Source organism: Setaria italica, chromosome V, assembly GCF_000263155.2.
Source record: "Setaria italica strain Yugu1 chromosome V, Setaria_italica_v2.0, whole genome shotgun sequence".
NCBI lineage: Eukaryota > Viridiplantae > Streptophyta > Magnoliopsida > Poales > Poaceae > Setaria > Setaria italica.
This window is the reverse complement of record NC_028454.1, coordinates 25,939,198-25,960,443: the sequence shown is the minus strand read 5'-3', so window position 1 is coordinate 25,960,443 and position 21,246 is coordinate 25,939,198. Positions and strand designations below refer to the sequence as shown.

General features: G+C 44.2%; 4 protein-coding genes across 6 annotated transcripts; 3 read left to right on the top strand and 1 right to left on the bottom strand.

Moving 5' to 3' along the window:
• Positions 1–855: 855 nt before the first annotated feature.
• On the bottom strand, positions 856–2,902 carry LOC101768300 (putative cyclin-dependent kinase F-2). Its single transcript, XM_004971877.1, has 2 exons — positions 2,747–2,902; positions 856–1,725 (listed from the first exon to the last, which is right to left on the bottom strand). Exons 1-2 carry the CDS (start codon positions 2,900–2,902, stop codon positions 856–858), a joined length of 1,026 nt encoding a protein of 341 aa, XP_004971934.1.
• Positions 2,903–4,694: 1,792 nt separating this feature from the next.
• LOC101756368 (IAA-amino acid hydrolase ILR1-like 1) lies at positions 4,695–10,017 on the top strand. The gene is made up of 5 exons (XM_004968918.3): positions 4,695–5,147; positions 6,286–6,411; positions 7,542–7,856; positions 8,480–8,608; positions 9,364–10,017. Exons 1-5 carry the CDS (start codon positions 4,794–4,796, stop codon positions 9,775–9,777), a joined length of 1,338 nt encoding a protein of 445 aa, XP_004968975.1. The 5' UTR covers positions 4,695–4,793; the 3' UTR covers positions 9,778–10,017.
• Positions 10,018–12,163: 2,146 nt separating this feature from the next.
• Positions 12,164–13,709, top strand: LOC101756779 (serine carboxypeptidase-like 50). The gene has a single exon (XM_004968919.3). It carries the CDS (start codon positions 12,220–12,222, stop codon positions 13,606–13,608), a length of 1,389 nt encoding a protein of 462 aa, XP_004968976.1. The 5' UTR covers positions 12,164–12,219; the 3' UTR covers positions 13,609–13,709.
• A 3,009-nt stretch (positions 13,710–16,718) lies between these two features.
• On the top strand, positions 16,719–21,246 carry LOC101757195. Of its 3 annotated transcripts, XM_012845732.2 has the most exons (7): positions 16,719–17,140; positions 18,297–18,488; positions 18,682–18,798; positions 18,919–19,077; positions 20,202–20,260; positions 20,542–20,619; positions 20,842–20,983. In XM_012845732.2, the coding sequence occupies exons 1-6, from the start codon at positions 16,952–16,954 to the stop codon at positions 20,579–20,581; spliced, it is 756 nt and encodes a 251-aa protein (XP_012701186.1). In that variant the 5' UTR covers positions 16,719–16,951; the 3' UTR covers positions 20,582–20,619; positions 20,842–20,983. The 3 variants fall into 3 exon arrangements, with proteins under 3 accessions (XP_012701186.1, XP_012701185.1, XP_004968977.1); XM_012845731.2 differs by lacking the exon at positions 20,542–20,619 and having other exon boundaries at positions 16,724–17,140; positions 20,842–21,246; XM_004968920.3 differs by lacking the exon at positions 20,542–20,619 and having other exon boundaries at positions 16,734–17,140; positions 18,928–19,077; positions 20,842–21,246.

The window sequence follows — 21,246 nt, the reverse complement described above, 5'->3', positions numbered from 1 at the left end:
GGTGAATCAAAAAGACACAACCGATAGATACACAAAGAATATAGTGTATTCAGAGGTCCTCACCAAATAGGTACAACCGATATCTGTTAGTGTATTCAGAGGTCCTCACCAAATAGGTACAACCGATATCTGTTAAGGCATTCAGTATTCCTGATGATGTCACTGTTGTTTGATATGTAGTATTTGCTGATATCTTCCTATACGTTTCATATTTGGGTGGTAATTGTTGTTTCCTTCATAATGGTGATGGAGTAATGGTCTTTTTTGCCACTCATCTTTGATGAATTGTCTACCACATATTGTGAAGCGAAGCTAACATATTATAAACAAACGTATAATAACGTGAGAGCAAGTAATGACCCGTAGCAACGCACGGGCAACCAGGAACTGAACATTCCAGTTTTAGTTTCAGAAATTTCCAATGCACTTCTGACAATCTAAATAGCCCACCTTTCAAACTTTAAGCTTCATTTAAAATACTTGGACACTATTTCTTGTGAACAACAGCTAGACACATATCTCCTCGTAAACAAATAATTAACCAAACACGCATAGCAAGAAAGCATCAAACAATAAATATTTTGGTTTATTGTGTTTGAGAAATGAATAATTATTTTAGTATAAGGATATATATTAACAGAAATGCAATAAATATATAGTGATAGAAATAGGAAAAAAACCCACGAGTTTTAAAAATATGATTATCATTTCACCGTAGCAACGCACGGGCATTTTGCTAGTTCTTTGTAAAGTATGGAAATAGAGTATGACGAGTACGGATAGCCTTAAGTCTATCTACTCGCTACACAAATCTTGGGGAAAAAATCAACCACCCTGAGAACACTCAGATCATGGCTAGTTGGCTGACAAGACCGCTCCACCAAAGTAGCCACCCAAGCCACGGCGCCGGAACCATGGCATGCGGAGGGCGCCCGCGGCCGTCAGCCTGCGATCAGGGTGACTCCGCAGCAGCCCTTTCAAGACCTTGTAGCCTGCCAGAGAGAGCACCTCCCTCGGAAACACCTGCCGCAGGTGGCCGCGGTCTCGGCGGTAGAGCTTCCGCAGCCGCGCCGCCTGGTCGTGCGCCGTCACCCGGTCCAGCCCCGGCCACTTGACGATGCCCCTGGCGCCGACCACGTACAGCATCTTCTCGAGGACCCCGGTGTCCAGCTTGCAGCCGAAGAACGGCACGCCGGTGCCGGCGAGGAGCTCCGCCATGATGCAGTCGAGCCCCCACGTGTTGACCCGCCCGTCGTAGTCCTTGGAGCCCAGGAAGGGCTCCGGCGCGCGGTACGGGCTCGGCGACGCCAGCAGCCCGGAGTCGTCCTTCTCCGCCGCCGCCAGCGCCGCCGGCTCCGACATGCCGAAGCCGCAGATCTTGTAGACCATCCTCCTCCCGACGACCGCTCCGTCGGAGACCACGTCCTCCTGGCCGACGGCTACGTTCTCCGGGACGATCTCCGTGTGGAGCACGCCCGCGCCATGCGCGCTCTCCACGCTGGCGAGGAGCTGGCGCATGGCGTCGCGCACCTCGCCCTCCTCGAACGGCAGGCCATCGCGGCGCCGGAGCTCCATGTGCTGGCGCAGGTTCATCGGCCCGGCGCACTCCGTGACGAGGAAGCGGCCGCAGTCGCCGCGGCCGCTGATGTCGGCGTGGGTGGCCAGGAGCTGGACCACCGACGGGCGGAGTCGGAGTCCGAGCCGAGCGACGGTAGTTCGAGAAAACTGGAGCCAAATGGAAAATCTTTTGCTGGAAATTAAATTAAAGCCAAATTTAACATGCATAAATTTGAAAAGATTTTATTTTAATATTTACTCCTTTTAATATATTTATATACTTCTTAAAAAGAGTGGGCCGGCGGCAGTGGTGTTGATGGTTGTTCCGCATCCGTACGGTACGATTTTTCTCTATGCTATGAAATGTGTATCCATGTACTAGTGGTCATGAAATAAATTGTCCACGAACTTCAGTTAATTAAATTTTGATGGCTATGCGGTTTGAATTCATACTCTAATTTCGTTTCACCCTGCCCATAGTGTGGGCACAAGGCTATGATATTTTATTAATAACTAGGAAAATACCAACAAATTTTTACTTAATCGATGAAGCCATGCCCCATTATGTCAGCCACGCCGCATGAATATGTGATTTAGTAAATATGATGTCACACGAACAAAACTTATTTCGATTATAGCTTGGAGGTCGTCCTTGTATTACGATAAAAATCTGACAGCTCGAATCCAAAAATCTGCAAAAGCACGCAGGGCAACTTATTTTGACGGATTCAAGTTAAATACATACAGCCATAAACATCATGCAAATTGTAGGATCTTTACCATTTCTCGTCTCCTTTCTTTCCTTCTCTTTCTTTGCTTTCTTTTATCGCTTCTTCCTCTGTAGGAGGGGCTGAACTCGAGAGGCTCCATTGCGTCCGGAGCTGTAGGAGGAGCTTGAGCCACAACCGCCCACCGCTAGATCCGCCCCAGATTGCTGCTGCAAACAATCGTTTCAGTCATACGCAAAATTTGATATTGCCCACCAGTCACCACGTTAATATTCTTGCGGGAATGTGCAAACGGAAGTTTTGTAACCAGAACATTTCATGGCAGCAAAAAAAAAAACAGAATGCATAGCAACACATGCATGGAGATGGAACTGGTGAAGCTTTCTCACGACGCCATCATCCAACCATGCAAAGGCGAATAAGAAGAACCATTGACCAAAATATGCTGCGATGATAATTACCAGCAGATCATACATGAAGTAGAAAACGAACATATCAGTCATGACGAGCCAGCCGCGGCACGCGAGGGCGGCATGCACGCTGCTCCTACGGTCGCTATCCTCTCTTCTTGGCTGCTGCGCTTGTGGACTTGAGCCTGCTTGGTTTTGCCACCGCATCACGCGCGGACGGCTGCGGACTCGGCGTGTTCATGTGGCCAGGACGGGGTTGTAGGACCGGGACGATGTCCCCGAGGGCCGAGGCCGCGCCCTCTGCGTGCACGAGACCACCGGCGTCCGGCTCTCCGGCCACCGCTGCTGAGGAGAGGAGAGCCGCATGCCGGTGCGCTGGCCATCGGCGAAGGCGACAAAAGAAATTATCGGCCAGAACTATCGAATTTTTTGGGCCAAGCTCGGTCCACCAACCATTTCAGTTGAAAAAAAAAAAGGAAAAGATCCTCCGGACGTCCCTCAACTATTACCGTAGTTCGGATTTAGTCCCTTATACGCAAAATCAGGTATTCGCAGTCCTCAACTCTTGAACCTGTTTATTTTTGTCCCTCACTCGTTTTGACGGTGGTTTTACATGACTTGGGCGTGGGCTCCACAAGAACAGGTGGCGGTAGGCTCCACATGCTATATGAATTTCTTCTTCCCCCTCTCTTCCTCCTCCCTCAGTCCCTCTCTCTTCCTTCCCTTTCTCAAGCAGCACAAGGCGGGTGGGCCCCGACGCACCAGTCCTCGGTGGTGGTCGAGGGTGCGAGGCGGTCGGGATGGCGCAAGCATGGCTAGACCCCAACGGCTGCATGGCATGCGGCATCGCCGGCTCACGGCTGGATCCGCCGACCAACGTAGACACGAGCGGCCCTGACCCGGCGATGGTCAGCTAGCTTGAGCGGCACAGCCTGGCCCCTGGTGGTGACCTAGGGGCACAAGGAGGTTGGGACGACGTCGGGGGCACTGCGGTCGCTGAGGGCGGAAGGGATGGTGCGGCCATGGCCAGGCTCCGCACTGCGGCGTGGTCGGCTCGAGACCGAATCCGGCAATCAGCGTAGACATGGAACCTGCGGGCGGCCAAGACCCGGCGACGAGCGTTGGGGAGCAGGGATACAGGGAGAAGGAAGATGATGAAGGAAGGAGGAAGGAGAGGGAGAAGAAAGCCAAATGGCATATGGGGCCACTACCACATCATGCGAAAAAACGGTGAGGGACCAAAAACAAATGGTTTTGGAAGTTGAGGGACTACGAATACCCGATTTTGCACATGAGGGACTAAACCCAGACTACGGCAATAGTTGAGGGACGACGAGAGGACCTTTTCCAAAAAAAAAAAGTTAAATGATTAGTTGGGCCACACCTGTTTTTGGGCATGCAAAAATCGGCTCCATGCGCTCCTAGGCCAAGTGCCGGGCTGTGGCTTAGCCCAGGGAGCTTAGGTCGGGTCCGCAATATTAGTACAACATATATTTCTATCTCTATCATTGCTTTAAAATAGAGATAGAGCTAGAGAAGAGATGGATATAGAGATAGGGAAGAGATAGAGATTGACAAACAACGGGAGCACTCAACAAGTCAACAGAAATGGTGTGGACCGGCGAATTAGATCTGGGTTGGGCTTGGGCCTGTGCTGTCCATTTGGGACCAATATCCAATTGTGCTGCTCAAAGCAAAATTGGTGACAACCAACAGCACAAGCACTCTGCAACAAGGACCTCTTCCTGCAAATGGCTGAACGACAAGAACCATCCGTTCAGATGACACATTCCATGGGCATCAAATCAACCAAAACGTCTCGGAACAAAAGACTGCCCAGAAAGGAAAAATTGGTCGAAAGCAGAAATGACCGCACACCCCAGCAGAGCGATGAAAAATGCAGTAGCACGAAACAGGGAAAAGGAAGGAGAAGAAAAAAAATGGGAGAAGAAACAAAATCAGCCGCCGCCCTCGTGTCGTGTGCGTTTGCCTCGTCAAAAGCGAAGCCGCCGCACTCCTCACCTGACCTCCGCATCATCAGTTCATCACTCACCAGCAAACCAACCGCGCAAGGCGCAACCGAACCAACCAAAAAAACATGGGCACCGCTGCGCCGCCACTCCTGCTGGCGGGCCTCGCCCTCGCCGTCCTCGCCGCCGCGGGATGGCCTTCGGTGGCGACGGCGGCGCTGGAGGACCCCGCGGGGCTCCTGCGGCGGGCCAAGGAGCCGGATTTCGCGGGCTGGATGGTCGGGGTGCGGCGGCGCATCCACGAGAACCCGGAGCTGGGGTACGAGGAGTTCGAGACCAGCGCGCTCGTGCGCCGGGAGCTCGACGCTATGGGGATCCCCTACAAGCACCCCTTCGCCGTCACCGGGGTGGTCGCGACAGTCGGCACCGGCGGCCCGCCCTTCGTCGCGCTGCGGGCGGATATGGACGCGCTACCGATGCAGGTCTGTTGCTGCCTTCGATTTCTTCTTCGGTTGCGCTGGCTCTTGCCCGCTATTTGGGTTCCTCTGCTTCCTGAATTTGCTGCTGATTGAAGAAAATAGATATTGGTTTTGCTAAAGATAGAGGCGGGAGGTCCTTGGTCTATTTATCGAATTCGTTCCAATCACAACAATCACAAGCTTCAAAATTGTATCTTGTCCTCAGTAGTGCTCATCTAGTTTGACAAGGGTTTGTTTTTGGAGCCGCTTGCATAGTGGAAACTGCATTTCGTTCGATATTTTTAATGCTGTTAATTTGCAATCAACGTACTTAATAGGCTCTGCTAGCGTGCTAGGTATAAAACGGCCTACCTGTATAGCGTGCTATATTGGAGGCCCTATTGCGAAATTTGGCATCTGAGGATTGATTTAAGAGAAGAGGAAAACCTTAATTTCAAAGAACTTATGGGGTGCACCAGAAAGCAACTAATCTTCCAGGGTTTGCGCAACCTTTGCAGTGGAAAGGGTGCACATGTTTGCTCTTTGAAATTTGTTGCAGAGCAATACAAAGTAATGACCAAGGGTCACCTAGGCCAGCACGTGTGATATCGAAATGGTCTAGGAAATTGTCAATATCGCATATAGTTCACGGCAGACATCCTGGTTAGAAAAGGGTGGAACAGGTGCCAGCCTACTCCTAAGTAGTTCCCTAGCTGGCTACCTGTCCCTCCTAATTAGGAACATACGGAGAAAAGACTTTAGCTTCTCACTGGGAGGAATCACATGGGCTGCCTATATGCATATGTGCAGTCAAGTGAGCCTTCAATCATGTTGCAGGTGGTGATTAGTGATGAGAGTATGAGACAAATATGTGATTCATGTAGATTGCATAACTATGATGTGCTTATTGAACTGTATTGATATATATATTTTTCTGGTGCAATAGGTCTATTATTCATATGATCCAATTGATTAATGTTCGGTATGTGGAGAGCTGCTTCTCAATGTACTAAGCCACAAATTTTAAACCTTGCATAATGCATATTATCAATTTTCAGTTATTTATTATTGATAAATTTAATTGCGGTAAGTTTCATTTGCCCAAAGTTAGATTCGACTAGTTTATATCTGTCCAAGTTAAAATTCATGTCTTTTTTTACAGGAAAGCGTGGAATGGGAACACAGGAGCAAAGTTCCTGGGAAAATGCATGGATGTGGACATGATGCTCATGTTGCTATGCTCTTGGGATCTGCCAAGATCCTTCAGGAGCATCGTGATGAGTTGAAGGTTGGTTAAAATATTTTTCTTTAGTTATAAAGCAAAGCGAAATTGTAAGTTTCTCATTGTGCGATGAAAATTTCTGAAATAATTAATATTTTCAAACTTTGGGTGAGATATCAGAATTTTCTTTAAATATGGATATACCATTAATTGTTGAAGTATTGAGGTTTAGCAACAGTTGTATACTTGTATGTCCAATCCTTCATTTCAGCAGACAGCCAGAGACAGATATCTTGTTTATTTGATACTTTGTTTTTGTGTTGGTCATATAATAGATTTTCATGGTTTACGTAGCACCTGTTATGTATTGTAGACATAATCCCTGTGCACCATCCCTGCCACCTCCAAATTTATGTCCACCAATGATAGGGAGATTTGTTAATTGATTTATGAGAGGATACCCTTCAGAAAACCTATAAAAAGTGCTTAACACTTGTATAGATGTGTTAATTAAATAATTAGAGAATAGCCTTCAGAAAACCTATGGAAGATGCTTAACACTTTGTATATAGCGATCTTTTCCTTACTTTAATTGCATTAAGCTACATGTTCTCACTTCTTTTGAAGATTTGGAAAATGATTAGGATGCAGACTCTGTTTTTTGGCATTTTCTTTCTGAAAGAAATATAGAAGTGAAATTCATTTGTCTGATAACTATTACCCAATCCTAGTTTTTAACTCCTTGATCCCTAAGACTGCAGAGCGTACTATACTATTATCTATTGGTAGTTTGCTTATATTTTGCGTAATTTAAAATGGGTGTATATTTTGTAAGAGGTAGCTTCTTTTAGTCTAAGGAAGTTGTTCATTCTTTTTATCTCAGGTTTAAATCTGTGAAATGCAATACATTGTTTCTTTCTGCCTTTTTTTATTCGTCTATACTTCATTTCTTTAGCCAACCTTTTGCAATAGATTTAGCATTTTTGTCAATTGCTTATATTACTGTTCTTAGGGAAAGCGAGTAATTATGTTTAGACAGCACACAACTAATCCTGATAGTCCATCAGCAATTCTCCTTATCGAATCACTTAGTTCAGTTGCCTCCATATCAGTTATATGAATTGACTTGTAATCATTGAATTTTTATCACCTAGAACAAATTTCAGTGGTTATGAATATCATGTTGATTACTGTAGGGCACTGTAGTCCTTGTTTTCCAACCAGCCGAGGAAGGTGGTGGTGGGGCTCAGAAAATGATAGAAGCTGGAGCAGTGGAAAATATTGATGCCATTTTTGGGATTCACATAGCTGACTCTATTCCTATTGGTGTGCTGGCATCCAGGCCAGGGCCTATTATGGCTGGGAGTGGATTCTTTGAGGCTGTAATAAGTGGAAAGGGAGGGCATGCTGCACTTCCTCATCACACTATAGATCCGATATTGGCTGCCTCAAATGTTATTGTGAGCCTTCAGCAACTTGTTTCCCGGGAAGCTGATCCCTTGGACTCACAGGTACCATCTTACCCTTCACCGACTTAATTTGTTGTTGCCTGCCATAAATTCCCAAGCAATGAATCATGATCTTGACAACCTTTCTCTATATCTATTTATATGATTGACATAACTCCCTTCCGCAGAAGTTGCATGATGTACTGTTCTGTTGGTCTAAATTGCAGAACAAGCATAGAAAATTTTTTACAAAATGATTTTGCTATGTGTGTAGATGATTTATTTGAAATTGGTCAAGATCGTGTTGAACTTTTTATCCTGCTCTTAGTATGGAAACAACCCAGGAGGCCAGCCCAAGTTTGCTTGTACTTATTAGAACTAGGCAGCACAAATTGTTCCACATCCATTACTATATAACATTCAAAACTTAAGTTTTACACTCTTAAGTTGTTTGATAGAGGAATTTTTAGTTCCATATACAAATTAAATGATAGCAGAAATAGGTAAAATTAGATTGGACCATTGAAGCTGAATTTTGGCTGTTTATTCAATATGTTACTCCCAGAAGGCCAGGACCCCATCAGTTTGTCCAGTGCACTGACTAGCACTTTCTCTATGTTGAACCTTTGGCAAATTTACAAACCAGTATATAAATTGTTTCCTTTGGTCCATGCTTTGTTCTGCAGGTTGTAACAATTGGAAAATTTCAAGGAGGTGGGGCCTTCAATGTTATCCCTGATTCAGTAACAATAGGTGGCACCTTCCGGGCCTTTTTGAAAGAGAGTTTTAATCAATTGAAGCAGCGAATTGAAGAGGTAACAGCATTAGTTACTTGGGAACTTATTGTAACTGAATAGTCAGTTTCTTAATTATTTTGTGCGGATCAGGTTCTCTTGGAAGAAAAAGGACTCAAAATTGCGTTAAATAAATGACTGCTTGAACTTCTTGTTAAGATCACTATGACTAACTACAGTAGTAATTATTAAATAGATGAATTTGCACATTTTATTGATAGCTGTAGAAAAATGGGTACTTGTAAGTGTCACCTCATCCTCTGGCACTGGGATGTTATCTAATTTAAATATATACTACAACCAGATAAACAAATAAGCTGGTGCGCATCTAAAATGTGGGGCATTCCCTTATTCTCCATCTTTACTCAATTGTACTGCTTTTAGCTTGAACACAAGAGCAGTTCCTGACTCTTATTCTTTCATGAATAAGGTTAATTGCATGGATACAGGACCGTGTGTAGTTTGTTGTTTGAGCATGCATAATAGATTTTTTTTTCCTTTTACACTACTTTAATGAAAATTGCAGCTGCAGCCTTGTAGCTTTCACTTTAGTAATGGTTTTACTGCACTTGCAAAACAAATTTTCTCATAGCTAGTAAGTGTTGGAAGGTCAGCAGATGGAAGTGTCCGGTCACAATGGTCATAACTCTGACAGTCATCTTATCTGTGTGAATTACCCACTATTCCCCTCAAGAGTTTTTCAACAATTTACTTGAATTTCACTGTGGATTGTCCTGCAGCAGATCCTCAGCTTCTCTCTGTCTTTCATGTCCCAGGTAATTGTCTCTCAAGCATCTGTGCAGCGGTGCACTGCTACTGTGGACTTCCTCACCAAGGACCGCCCTTTCTTTCCCCCAACCATCAACAGCCCTGAGCTCCATGATTTCTTCGTGAATGTGGCCAGCGAGATGGTTGGCTCCAAGAATGTGAGGGACAGGCAACCGCTGATGGGTGCTGAAGACTTCGCCTTCTACGCCGAGGCGATCCCCTCCACCTACTACTATTTTGTGGGAATGTACAACGAGACCCGCGGACCACAGGCGCCCCATCATTCACCCTACTTCACCATCAACGAGGATGCCCTCCCCTACGGGGCGGCTGCACAAGCAGCAATGGCTGCTCGCTATCTTCACGAGCACCAGCAGCCTGCTTCTACCCTGGATAAGGCAAAAACCCATGATGAGCTGTAGATAGTTACTGTCTGCTTCATTGACTTCTGATGAAATGCAAATGATAGCATAAGTTGGTGCAAATAGATTGAGCCATCGAAGCTGAATTTTCAGCTGGTCACCTTACCTTTCGCCAAGTTATTCATCAGATGTACATATACTCTGATATTTGCGCACTTTTCATAATAATCGCTTGCTCAATAATTGTGCACTCTGGTATTATTTAGCGCGATGCTGAAGTCAGCAAATAATGTGGGAAAATTGGTTCTTCAAACCTGTTCATAGTTCTTATCGTCTGCGGTTGCTTATTGCTGTCGCGAAGACGATGAATCGCCAGCTTGACGGCCGAGGAATTTAATTTGGCTGTTCAAACCGATATGTTTACTCTCAGGATCTTCTGTTCTGTTCACCAGGAGCATATGGTTTTCGTGGTAAATGTGTTAACGATGGGCGTAGTGGGCTTCCAAATTTTGCCAGCTCCTCCGGTGGTATGAGCTAGGTGGGTATCTGTAACAGCCCTCTACTTGGATGAAGTTGCGAGTAGATATGTGGAAATATTTAGTGGAAATCACCTCTTCGGTGGAAACATGAAAATTCTTCTTAAAAAATATATAGAAGTTTTTAAAAATTTTGAAACGATGCGCATCTATATCCATCCATAGATGTACTTTGTTGCAAAGTTGAGATGCAAACTCGTTTTGTAAAAGTTCATATGAAAATGACAAAGTTCCAAGTGCTTGTGTACTAGAATACATATGCCTAGAAATTTTGTCTCCTAGTGCACATGCATTCGAATTCTGTCATTTTTGTATGGATTTTTCTACATTAAATTTGCAACAAAGTAAATCTTTAAATATATTCTGAATGCACATTGTTTTTAATTTTTGGAAACTTTAGGGTATGGCTTTTAGGGGAGGTTTCACAATTTCACGTTTCCACCGAAGTAGTTTGCACTGGATTTTTCCCATCATCGAGCCATAAGCATTGTATGTGCTAGTTCACTTAAACCTATGAGTAATGTAAGTAAACAATACAATCTTTTCTAAATCAGCCTAGTTCTAAATCTTTAGTTTTCAAGCACTGAAATAGCCATTGTAACGGCTTTTCTAAATCAGCCTAGTTCCAACTTAATATATATATGATATCGTATTTAAATCAAGAAAATGAAAATGCTGCTGCGCTCCGATGCAACTTATGGTATATGTCATCATGCTCACCGTAACCTAGAAACCTAGTTTACGCACACCCATGTGAACCTTGACTAATAGCAAGGTAACATAATGCTTTAATCTGGCAATGCTACTTAACTAGTGAGGCCGTTTTTTTTTTCTTTTGGCATGACGTGATTCGTTCTGAACGCCTCACTAGTATTTGTACATGTTTAAGGTAATGAAGCACCGTTACAATCAGAAGAAGTGATGTTAAATGTTGATTATATCCGGACAAATGGATTAGAAAAAACTTCGTTCATGAGGGAGCTGGTCTCCATCTTGCTGTGCTTAGCAAGCAATCAAATTAAATCAAATTCATATTTGCTACTTATGCATGGCATCTACTGTGAGTGCTAGTCTTGGACAATAGCTGTACAAAGTACAGGCAATGGCGTAACAAACTCGAGTCAAAATTATATGTAGACAGCTCAAGCTCCATTGATCATTTTTTTTCTAAAAAAATAGCTGCACGTGTGCTGTTTGCTACTCCTTCCATCCCAAATTGTAGGTTATTTTGATTTTACTAGGTGCTTAGTTTTTACTGTGCATATAAATATAGTGTATGTTTAGATGCATAATAATATCTATAATTCTAGAAAAATTTAAACAACCTACAATTTGAAACGGAGGGAGTTGTTGCAAAATATTGCTAGTGCTTGTTAGTCGTTTTTTTAGTTCTACTTTGCAGTACTCTGCTCTTGTCTCTGTTTTCTTGCCTCCCATTTGAGTTAAGAACTTACAAAATTCCAGCATTAGATTCAAGAGCTCTTCCACCTGTTGTCTCCGCTCACCAACCAGGGAAGAAATATTGTTCTCACTGACCGGAACGGTCGACCATCTGGAAGGAGCGGCTGTGGAAGACTGGAACTTACTTTTGTTGTAGTCGTGAGAAAATGAAACCAGAACCCTGTACAAATCCAGGCATACTGCACTATTCATCAGGTCAACCTTGCTACTGATTACTACTAGCTCATCACCTTTCTAGTCCAACAGGGAATGCATGGGAGCTTGACTGACACACGCAAAACAATTGAGTTCTTGTTCAATAATCTGAGCACACCTGGCATTGAACTTTTGCCTCACCTGCACTGTGGCGCCGCGTGTTTGGAAACTCGTCTGAGAGACTTTTCTTTTGTCAGCTAGGCTTCCGAGATTTTTCAGCCACGTAAACATATTTAGGGCGCTCTGATGATGGTGTAAGAAAGACTACGTTCAAGCACAGGCACGCAACAGCATTCAGGCAACACGTACCATGGCATCTCCTCTCCCGTTTTCCCTCCTCGTCGTCATTTTCCTCGCCCCCGCCGTTCATGGCTCAGCCGCGGCGGCGGCGTTGTTCCCCAGAGAAGCCCTCCCGACCAAGTCCGGCTACCTCCCGATCCCACCGGCGAACGCTTCTCTCTACTTCGCCTTCTACGAGGCCACCCACCCTGTGACCCCGCCGGCCTCCACGCCGCTCCTCGTCTGGCTCGAGGGCGGCCCCGGCGTGTCCTCCCTCGTCAGCAACTTCTTCCAGATCGGCCCCTACACCTTCGCCGCCGGCCGCAACAACAGCTCCGCCCCCTTGTCGCCCAACCCTTTCGCGTGGAACCGCCGCTTCGGGCTCCTCTTCGTCGACAGCCCGCTTGGCACCGGCTACAGCTCGGCGCCGTCTCCCTCCGCCATCCCCACCAACCAGTCCGTCGTCGCGGAGCACGTCCTCGCCGCGCTCCAGTCCTTCTTCGACGCCCAGCCGGCGGAGTTCCGCGCGCGCCCGCTCTTCCTCACCGGCGAGAGCTACGCCGGTAAGTCCATCCCCGCGGCCGGCTCGCTCATACTGGCCACGAACCCCGAGCTGCCGGAGCACCGGCGGATCAACCTGCGGGGCGTGGCCATCGGCAACGGCCTGGTCCACCCCGTGGCGCAGGTGGCCACGCACGCCGACACCGCCTACTTCATGGGGCTCATCAACGACAAGCAGAAGCGCGACGCCGAGGCGATGCAAGCGGCGGCGGTGGCGCTGACCAACGCGGCGCGCTGGCGCGAGGCGTCGGACGCGCGGGCGCGTCTGCTGTCGTCGCTGCGGAACGCCACGGGGCTCGCGTCGCTGTTCGACGTGGCGGTGGAGACGTCCCTGGAGGCCGAGTTCGCAGGGGCCGCCGCCGTGGCCGAGGCGCTCATGAACAGCGCCGAGGTGAGGGCGGCGCTGGGAGCGCGGCGCGCGTCGGAGGGCGGCTCGCCGTGGCAGCTGGTAAGCCCGGCGGTGGACGCGGCGTTCCACGACGACGTGATGAAGAGCGCCAAGCCGGACGTGGAGGCGCTGCTCGCCGGGGCGTCGGCGCGCGTCCTCCTCTACGAGGGGATCCGCGACGCGCAGGACGGGCCGGTGGCGGCGGAGGCATGGCTGCGGGAGCTGGAGTGGGACGGGCTGGCCGCGTTCCGGGACGCCCCCCGCGCTGTGTGGCGGAGACGGAGAGGTGGCGGCGGCGGGCGAGGGAGGCTCGCCGGGTACGTGCAGAGGCACGGCGCGCTCGTGCACGTGGCCGTGTACGGGGCCGGGCACTTGGTGCCGGCGGCGCAGGGGCGGGCCGCGCAGGAGATGATCGAGGACTGGGTGTTCGACAAGGGCCTCTTCGGCGGCGACGCGGCGGGCACGCCATAGATTCAAAGACTATAGCACGCACACGTCATGTTGATCTGATCATTTCATGATGTATATATAACAATAAAGCTCAGTGTGAGTATTCCAAATAAATTAGGTTATACCTCTGTGTATAGTCTGGGCCAGATTTCTGGATTTCATGATCCCTTCTATAAATAAGTGAACAAAGATAGAGATACGGGAATGACTATGTAACAATCGAGTAAAATCTGGGATGCTGTTAGTCGAATTTTAGACCAACAGGGTGAAGCAACGTAGCAATAATGGGCAGTAGAGAAAGATCGAGTGACAAGAAACAAAAAATCAATCGGATTTGACACATCACAGGATCTGGAAATAAAAATCGACTGAATATTGCTTACGTTCCAAATAGTATTAAGGTGGGGTCTCAGAAAAAGATAATATTTGTTAATGCTCCGCCCACAATGGTTCACGGTAAAAGGTGACATTAAGGTGGGCCCACTTCGTGGTTAAAACAAGAACCTGATTCATCAACCGCACCCCTCATCCTTAACGCCTCATCCTGCCGGTGGTCCTCTCTCCTGCTCGCATCGCACACCCGTCGCCCCTCGGTGCAACGACAGACGGGCAGAGATCAGATAGGAGATCGTCAATTCGCTTATGTGATCAGGTGATTCAATTGCCAATTCCCCATACCATTAATTATTAATTCACTATCACAAGTTATTTAATCTTAACTAATTTATAACTATTATTTATTTATAATAATTTCTGCACAGTAGGATATCATGTCGTCAAGAAAATATGAATCAGGTAACGAGAAAGGAAAAGAAAAGGATATAAATATTGCTTTTACATACATTTAATATTTATTGGTAACATTTCATATATATTTGTTATAATGTTTATATTAAAGGGTCCCGAGTTTTACTTTCGTCCCGGGCTTCCCAAATCTTAGAACTGGCCCTGCCAGGTCCCTATGCCATTCGTCGCGGGTCAACCAAACTCGAAAAACTAAACTGAGCCATTAACAGAAGAAGAAGGTTAAAAACAAATTATTTCTTATTAAAAAGGAAAATGTATATTTTTTAATCTCATTTCTACTCACCCTGCAAACCCAACACTATAAGCACGACACATCAATGTCGACATGCATGTTGCTCACGTCGTACGCCGAAAGCATAGTTTCATTATTTCCTAAATTAAATCCAGAAAAATATGACTCGGTCTCAAACCAAGGTGGATTATGTCACCTAATATATTAAGCTACGCTTGGTCCACAAAGGCAAATTAATAACACAAGAACATAATGTTAATTTCATGTGAGGCAAAGAGATTATACCCTTTAATTTGATCTTAACAATAAAACAAATTCATGTCATAACACAATACAAAAAATTCATCATTAGTACTAATGTATTTGACTCACATACACACATTTGGCTTACAAAACAATACATATTCTTCCATTAGAGCCAAAGAGATTACCCCAAACATAAAAAGAAAATACAACAAAGTAAAAAAATAGAAATATGAAATATATTATTTTTGCATCTACAAGAAATATGCAATTTGGCATGGTTCCAAACTACATCCTAATAAGATACCTATTTTTTTGTTGATAGAAAAATTGTTCTAGGAATATACTCTCTCCGCTCCAAATTGTAGGTTATTTTGGCAAATCTAGATTCATAACTATTAGTATGTATCTAGATACATTGTAAAAACTATGAACCTTGAAATGCTAAAACGATCTATAATTTGGAACGGAGGGAGTAAACGGAGGGAGTAGGCAATAGGGAAGCTGTTCCAAATAAGGATACAATATTCTAGCCCACATGCTGGCGGCAGCCGTGCATCTAAGTTTTAATGAGTTTATTTGAATAAATGATTTTAAATAAAATATTTGTTTTCGAAGGTTTAAAGATGTTATTTAACCCAACTGGGTAGCTCAGGCTTGACCTAACATTCTCATGAACCAGACCTGACCAGGCCCGAAACTATCCGGGTGTTCCATTTTGATATTTTTACAATAGGTGCTATATACTTAATTTGAACTATTCAAGTTCAAACAGAACCAGGTGTTATTTCAACCTACAGTTCAATATATAAGCATTTAGAATGTCTGTGAAGAGTGAAGACTGAAAGGATTATTAGATGGGTCAAAACCTTGCCAGTCTTGGAGTGGACCTTTATCATGTAGTAGTTTATGGATTTAGAACATGTGTTTTAACTGTGGGAAAACAATTGAGATTTGAAGGACACTAGTGAGAAATAGGTAGTGTTATGCCAAGCAGAACAAGAGTAGGGAGGGTTAGTCACCTTAGAATTCCCGAAGTCTTCAAATAAATAATTCAGAATTTCTGAAGTCTTCAAACAAATAATAAATGAATACCAACTTGACTGGTAGATGAATTACACAATGTTTGTAGTTTGTAATTACTCCCAATGGTAGGCGTATTTTGATCAAGGAAAATTCAAAGTCTACAAACTTTGGTCAGTAATTAGTTAAATTAAAAGCACACTTAGTGTGTAAAATTTGCATCAATATATTTATACTCGAAGTCTTTTTGAGATGATATTGAGTCTTTAGCTATTAACATTATAAGCTATTAACATTATACTATAAGAGAAATTAAGAGTCAAAATCTACTTTGAAGGACTTTTCCCCAATTTCAAATATACATTATCATTTCTGAGCTAAGGGAGTATATAACATTAATTTTAGAAAACTCAGTATAAATGACACTCATAAGATTGCGTAAGAGCTAACAATTGTCTTTGCTAGACTCTTTGACTTAGCCACAACCACATGGATTTAGATTGAAACAATACAAACAAATGCATTTTTAAAAGAAGTGCACGCATACTCATTGATATGAAATTTGAGATGTGATAGTAGTATAGTAATGAACCCTGAAATTTGGAATAGGGTTTATTTTTTCCTATCCTTAAGCCAGGTGTTCTAGATAAAAACCCTAAAACAGTCTGACAAAAAAATCAAAATAAGAAAGAGTATTCTCGATAAGAAACGTAGAAGAACAACTAGACGAGAGTCGAGAGAAGAGGCACGCAAAAACGGCAAACAAGGTGGTGCGCCACCTTTTATCCAAAGGCGTCCAGCTCCTCCCCACAAGCGCACCACAGCAGCCAGCGAGGCCGCCAGAGGACCAAACCGGCTTGAGCCAGTCCAGTCTCACTCCCTCCCTCCCTCTCTCTCGTCTCATCCCCAGCCCACCCAGCAATTCCCTCCCCCTCCTCTGACATGACCTGCGCCGCGCCGCGCGGCCATCCTCGGTTTGGTCACGAGAGCGCCGCCACGCACAGCAGTTCACGCGGTTCTCCCCCTCCCTCCTCTGCGTAGATTGGAATCGGCGGCCGGATGACGATGGCGGGTTCTTGCGCCGCGGCGCCCGTTGGCGGTCTTCCCTCGTTGAGGACGCCGCCGCGAATGAACTTGAGACTCGGCGGCTTCTTGCACTGTTCCTCGGCCGCGAGGAGCCCCGGCGGCGTCTTGCTGGGATGGGCTCAGGCGACCAAGCAGCCGCCGGCAGTGGCACGGCTGAACCGGGTACTTTGCCTACATATAAACTTGTTTTGTTGTGTGCGCTGTGTGATATCATGGGTTGGTTGGAGTAGAATTCACCTCCAAAGATAATTTCCCCCTCCTCGTAACTGTTTATTGATTGGATTGCTGCGGTGATTGTAATTTCACGTTCTAAGAAAAAGAGAGAAATGACAGACAAGAATGCAAGATGGTCTCAAATTGAGTGTGTATTGATATTGGTTGCCATCATAATTCCTTCAAATTCGACACAAATCAAGATTACATGCATGTTAATCCTCTGTGATCTGTACTTACAGTATACAGACTCTGTAGTCACACCATAATTGCAATAGAAATATATAGCATGGTAGATTGATAGGTGCAATGAGATCTCAAAATTCTTACCGTGGAAAGGAAAAAGTTCGTCAAAATTAGATATTTTAACAGTCCACTGTAACAAGCGATCCTGCTTGTGTTGCTGATGCTTAGATCCTGTGCCTAAAGTTTATTAATGTCATTCACACCTTCCTGCATCTGAGCTATGCTCCCGTCAATCCAAACCGTGCGCGGTTGGGACTAAGGTGCAGAGTAAGTCATGGTCGCCTCAGAATAGGACCGACCTCAATTGATGGAACTTTCTGGCTGATAGATGGTAAAGATATGCACCATTCATAAAGTTAATCATCTTTTGCAGATAAATGTTGCAGGCTATTATCATTACATGTCAAAAGTGTTTGTATTATTTTTCTTTAGCATACCTTTAAAGGGTGAACTGTGCAACTCAAAGGCTACACTTCTAGATCCCTTTAAATACTTAATGCTCCACTGAATTGGATTCAGCCTGCCCTTTACATTTATTCAGAATCCAATGCTTGGGATTCTCGTCACCTTTGTTGGTATCTTTTATTCAAAGTTTCTGCTGTGTCTTCAGAAAGTTGGGTTTAAAACGGGTATACAAATCCGCTCACTGAATTTAGGTTGTGTCCTAAATTGCTGTGGCCCTTGTTGTGGTATGGTGTTACTTTAGATCTGGGATTACTTGATGGCTAGCTGACTTTGAAGAATCAGCACAGGTGCAAAGTAAAATTGTAAAACTGGAAACTTTATTTAGTATGATGTAATATATTTGGTTTTCACTAATGATTTACTGCCAGGTTCTGTTTTTATTGTGCTCGTATAGTTGCTCTGCGGATACATGCAAAGAGATGGGCATGAAGGTGATGTGAGGAGTCAAGGAAGAGATGATACTATTATGTTTGGGCCAGATGATGATGGTGTAAAGATTCCTACTCAGACAGAGACTCTTGTCAAGGGTACTGCAATGGTTGCTGAACCAGAATACAAGCCGATCCCTGATCTAGATTACCTACAGGTAATGTTTCTGCTCATTTTACATTGTGTTTTGTTTTTTTCTGTTCAGTTTACTCAAAGTTAACTTTAGTGGTTACCTCTGAAAGTTAGTTTAGTACAATCAGACTTTCAATAATGAATGCTACTTTGCATACATGGCGTTTATGAATTGATTTATCCTGCAAACTGATCTCATTTAATTGGTGGTCATGCAGGAGCTGTTGGCTATTCAGCAACAAGGACCTCGTGCAATAGGTTTCTTTGGAACCCGCAACATGGGGTATATGCATCAGCAGCTTATTGAGATCCTGAGCTATGCTATGGTCATAACAGTATGTTCTTTATTTATGTGCTACTGTGATTCACTGATTCATATGATCTCCCTGATTTATTTGATGTTGCCATTCATATGGTCTTTGAGTCCTCTAGCATTGTTAGTAATATTTGTGTAGAAATTGCAGAAAAATCATATATTCACATCTGGGGCTTCCGGAACTAATGCAGCTGTTATCAGGGGCGCTTTAAGAGCTGAAAAGCCAGAGTTGCTTACTGTAATTTTACCTCAGAGTCTAAAGAAGCAACCTCCTGAAAGCCAAGAACTGTTGTCCAAAGTAAGACTTCCTGATATTTCTATTCTGACTTGTCATTTTCTAGTCAAAATTAGTTCCAGACCTATTCGTATAGATTCCTATGCGCGCCAATATACCTGTTGTTCTATATATTTAGTGCTGGCATTTAGTGATTTTGTATTGATAGACTGCTCATCGCATTAAATTCAGCATATTGAGACAAGTTATGCAGAATTTCTTAGTGCTCCACGAAAAAGGAGAAGATGTACCCATGCTTGTGTATGAATCATGTTTGTAATCTATATGATATTCAAATTGGTGTAGGCATGATGATGCTGGTTGTATGACAAATGCATGAGCTTCCTTAGTTGTGTTTTTCTATCAATGAACTGATGTTTGATGATACTTTGTTTACAGTAAACTACAGTATTATCATCTCTGAGTTAGGTCTTACAGCCAATTCTTTTTAATTTGATATCCCCTGACCATACATGTAAACATTCTTTAGGAGAACATTGTGCTTCGTTATTGTTATGTGTATGCTCTTCTGTATAGACTATAGAGTAATACGAAGATAAATAGTTGACCTGATTCATCCTTCACCAAGAGAGCATTCTATTTATTTTCACTGCAGGCTTCTGAATTAATTCTGCTGTTACCATTAACCTTCAGTTCTGTTGTACATCTGTTCTTACACAAGAAAACATAAGAAAGTTTGTATTTAATTTTGGATCCTTAGAGTGTTTTGTTGCTATCTTTATCAAGCTTGATTGTAAATATGCTTAAAAATCAATGCGATCAATTTGGTTAGGAATGTCTCACCATGGCATCTGAAGTTTTCAGGAAAAAAAACGATTACAGGGGTTTAGCCCCCAGCCATATTAGATGGCTTAATATCTGTGCAAACAGGGATTCAAACCGCGGTTGCTAGCTCCGCTCTACAATGAGCTAGCCAACCAGGCCAGAACCCGCTTGCAATTGTTCAGAAAACATTAGCATTATCCTATGATCTAGGATTCTGGCTAGATAGTGAGATTATTAGGCATCCACTGTCATATGCATTAATTCCAATAGCATGCCTCAGGAGTTAAATAGCATCCTCCTGATGTTCCATTTCCATATGGTAAAATTTAAAATGCTTCAGTAAGGTTTTGTATACTTTGTAGGTACAAAACTTGATTGAGAAACCACAGTATGACCATTTGCCACTGATTGAGGCTAGCAGGTTGGTCAGCTACCTTTCGAAATTGCTCATACTTTTCCTATATTGTATATTTTTTGTTACCAATGGTGTCGCTACATGTATTCGGTCCATGCCTGATCAGTGTATCATTTAGTTCCAGCACTTGTCAGAGACTATGCTTTTGATGAAAACCGACATCACTTTTTTTAACTCATTGATTGTTACATAGATGGTTGGAATACTATTAGTAACCTCATAATGCCATGAAAAACAAATACTATGTTCTGTACATTCTGCAAGAGTATCTGATGCCTCATTTACAGAACTTACGCGAAACAAGCATTGGACAGGTTGACGCCATGAACTATAGCTCTAGATTGGGGTCTGCCCAAGGGCCAAGGGTATGCATCTGTAGCTGTAGAGTAGTTTATTTTTCAGAGTTGATACTACACTATTATGGCGACAGGTCGTAAACTTTTGGGGTTTATCTGTTGTATTCTAGACGACGAGCATCTGTCTTTTTGCCTATTTGACGAACTGAAAGACAAGTCACATTTTCTGTAAATCAGTATTGCTTCTTGAATATCATCTTTATGCTTAATGGCAACTCTTGTAACCTTCAGGTTATGCAACATGGACATCATCTCGAAGATCCAACAGGTGATCTGCTTCGCGTTCCATGACAGCAAGCTGCTGATGGAGACATGCCAGGAGGCCAAGAACCTTCGGAAGATCGTGACGCTTTTCTACTTGGATTAGCTTCTAATCGGAGATCTTCTCTCTTTTTTGTCCGTGAGGTAGGCTGGTGGTGGGGGGAAAAGCAAGCTGAACGGTTTAGTTAGTTCCTATATTATGGTATAGGTGCTGCCATGACCTTCCATTGGAGAAGAAAGTCATTTTTGGTCCACCAATTGTTTTGATTCTTGTCACAAATAAACAGATAATCTTGTCGATATGCCTAGTTCGTCAGGGAAAGGAATAAGATTATAAGTTCAAGTTTATTGTTGCTGACCTCAGGCTTATAATTA

Bases quoted from the DNA above. Each gene is read 5' to 3' on its own strand.
- LOC101756779 (XM_004968919.3), top strand. From the start codon at position 12,220: ATGGCATCTCCTCTCCCGTTTTCCCTCCTCGTCGTCATTTTCCTCGCC.
- LOC101756368 (XM_004968918.3), top strand. From the start codon at position 4,794: ATGGGCACCGCTGCGCCGCCACTCCTGCTGGCGGGCCTCGCCCTCGCC. The intron at 5,148-6,285 runs GTCTGTTGCTGC...CTTTTTTTACAG, and splicing joins TGGACGCGCTACCGATGCAG to GAAAGCGTGGAATGGGAACA. The intron at 7,857-8,479 runs GTACCATCTTAC...TTTGTTCTGCAG, and splicing joins CTGATCCCTTGGACTCACAG to GTTGTAACAATTGGAAAATT.
- LOC101757195 (XM_012845731.2), top strand. From the start codon at position 16,952: ATGACGATGGCGGGTTCTTGCGCCGCGGCGCCCGTTGGCGGTCTTCCC. The intron at 18,489-18,681 runs GTAATGTTTCTG...GTGGTCATGCAG, and splicing joins CTGATCTAGATTACCTACAG to GAGCTGTTGGCTATTCAGCA. The intron at 20,261-20,841 runs GTTGGTCAGCTA...TGTAACCTTCAG, and splicing joins CCACTGATTGAGGCTAGCAG to GTTATGCAACATGGACATCA.
- LOC101768300 (XM_004971877.1), bottom strand. From the start codon at position 2,902: ATGCGGTGGCAAAACCAAGCAGGCTCAAGTCCACAAGCGCAGCAGCCA. The intron at 1,726-2,746 runs GTAATTATCATC...ATTTGGCTCCAG, and splicing joins ACTTCATGTATGATCTGCTG to TTTTCTCGAACTACCGTCGC.